Source organism: Orycteropus afer, unplaced genomic scaffold, assembly GCF_000298275.1.
Source record: "Orycteropus afer afer isolate SDZICR_OR568_19922 unplaced genomic scaffold, OryAfe1.0 scaffold00036, whole genome shotgun sequence".
Lineage (NCBI taxonomy): Eukaryota > Metazoa > Chordata > Mammalia > Tubulidentata > Orycteropodidae > Orycteropus > Orycteropus afer.
The window spans coordinates 14819002-14821471 of record NW_006921623.1 but is presented as its reverse complement, the minus strand read 5'-3'; the positions used below and the strand labels follow the sequence as shown (position 1 = coordinate 14821471).

Genomic DNA, 2470 nt, shown 5'->3' with positions numbered 1-2470 from the left:
TAAAAAAAAAAAAAAAAAAGAGAGAGAGAACACATGAAGTCCAATAAAGAATTGTTTTTAAAAAACATGTAAAGACTAGAACCACAATGTGATCCCACCACATGAAAGTAATAAGAAACGGCAGAGCCTAGTGAATGTAATAATCCAACTTAGTATTTTTAATGGTGAGATCAGGAATTACTGGAAAATTCCCATGCCAAGTAAAAACTGTTTGATTCACATGTAATTTGAAGAGAGCAATCTGAATTAATATCTGAATTATACAAAACATTTAATATGTAACCTTTAATACAAACACCAAAAGTATAAGCAAAATGTTAACCAGCAGAGAACCTATTTAATTACTAAATATAAATTATGTTATATCCAGGTATTTTTTTTTTATATATTTAAGGTTCTTTACTTTTGATTCTTTAGAACTTACTATATTTCTTGGAGTATTATTTTGCTTTACAAAGATTTCCTTGATGAAGTTAACTTCAATTTGATCTCTAAATTTTTTTTCAAATAAAGCATGAGGTCTAAATTAATCAAAAATCCGATTGGGAAGTTATGTTTGCAATAATCTGGTTCTAGGGTCAATGGGGATTTTATTTAGTATTTTCCCTGTTCAAAAACGTGCAGTTTAATTATTTTTTAAAAGTCTAAAGGACCACAGGTAAAAACATCAGTGTCTTTGGCAAGTTATCTCACTCTTTTCAGGCAAGTTCTACAAGATTACCAGCATGGTTTCAAAGTAAAATATTCAGAACATTCCTACCCTTAAAAATATATGTCACAAAACAAAATGAAATTGAAAAATTTCAAACTGAAATAAGTACAAAATAATGTCTTTTCAGTGAAAAACAAGCATTATAAAAGAAAAGCACATCTATGAAGTTATGAAAAGCTATCTGCTCAGAAATGTCAAGATTTCTAACTTGAAAATTATAATCCTTATTTAAAAAAAAGGACAGTGACAGTACCTTCTTTCAACTTTAATATAACAAAAATAATGTAACTGTAAATTAACAGTAATTTAAAGAAACTGAATAGTCTCAAATTTTAGATAGCATACTCCTATCAATTAAGAAAAAAAGGCTATAAAAAAGGCTACAAACTCCGTACCTTTCCAACTGCTTCTGATGTTTCTCCTCCCTAGCCTGGGCCTTCATCTGTTGTACTTCAATAGTATCAGGCTTTCTTCTTCGCATGTATAATTCATGATTTCCCATACATAAAGCCAAAATCCGCTTATTGATTCTCAGACGAGGAGCATAAAAAACAAAATCCTAAACAAAAATATTCTCAATTAAAAATGTTTGTGAACAAGTCACATTGTACTAAATTTCAAATGTGGTATGAATTCTAATGTTATACTACATTTAGTATAGAAATCACATAATTTCTTAATTCCTGGTAGTATGTCATTCATTCTTTCATATAACTAGTTCCTCACCTTTTCATGCCCCACCAGTTTTGTAAGGCTAATATTTTTATACCCTCAAATCATTAATTGAATTTGTTCTTTTTTCTCCTCCAAAAGTAACTAAGAGCACCTATTCTAGGAGATTTTATTGTTTTCTTTTTTGCCAGAAACCTCAAAATTGATCCTTTTTTCATACTTGATGAACTTTTCTTAATCTAAAAATGTTCTCCTTACATGTTTGTCTTTTCAACAACAGTTAAAATACTGTTTAAAATACTGCTGCAATCTCAAAATAACAATCAAAAGACTTTAACAGTACATAGTGCTGATCCTTTTGTGGTTCAGCTTAGCTGGTGGATGTAGCCACATGGCCTTCCAAAAAGACTTTGCCAATTAAAATATAAGATAGGTAATACTTTCCCAAGAAGCAGTTTTTAAAAGTTTGTCTCTTTAAAATAAAACAGTACTCTAAGCTGTCAGCATGCCTGACACTAACCCTGTTACCGCCGATTCTGAGTCATGGCGCCCCATGTGTACTTGAGTAGAACTGTGGCTCCACAGGGTTGTCAGTGGATGATTTTTTTCAGAATTAAATCACCAGGCCTTTCTCTTTCTTAGTCTGTCTTACTCCGACAAAACCTGTTCAGCATCACAGCAACACACAAACTTCCAACAGCTTATGAGTGGCATTGGCTAGAAATCAAACCAGGGTGTCCAGTATAGAATGTAAGAATTCTAACACTAAACCATGACTGCCCTTATACTTGATCACTGATGTATAAAAAAATCTATTTAAGTATAAGGATTTAAGTTCAAGTCTTCAAGGTATAAAAATAAAAAGTTCCTAATACAAAATCAGAATTTATTTAAAACAGGGCTACCTCTACTTCATTCTAGTCATCAACAAACACATTTTTAAAAATTGCTCCTTGAGAATTGTGATTGTCTTCAACCACCTCCTAATAATAATAAATATTACCTATGTTGTTGTTGTTGTTATTTGCCGTCGAGTCGGACCCGACTCATAGCCACCCCTCCTTGGGTTTCCGAGGCAGTATCACT

At 31.7% G+C, this 2470-nt stretch overlaps 1 protein-coding gene across 1 annotated transcript in view; it reads right to left on the bottom strand.

Moving 5' to 3' along the window:
- RDX (radixin) overlaps positions 1–2470 on the bottom strand; it is a 93485-nt gene that overhangs the window by 47654 nt on the left and 43361 nt on the right. The window contains 1 exon segment of the mRNA XM_042780371.1: positions 1108–1271. Coding sequence (XP_042636305.1) covers positions 1108–1271 — 164 coding nt within the window.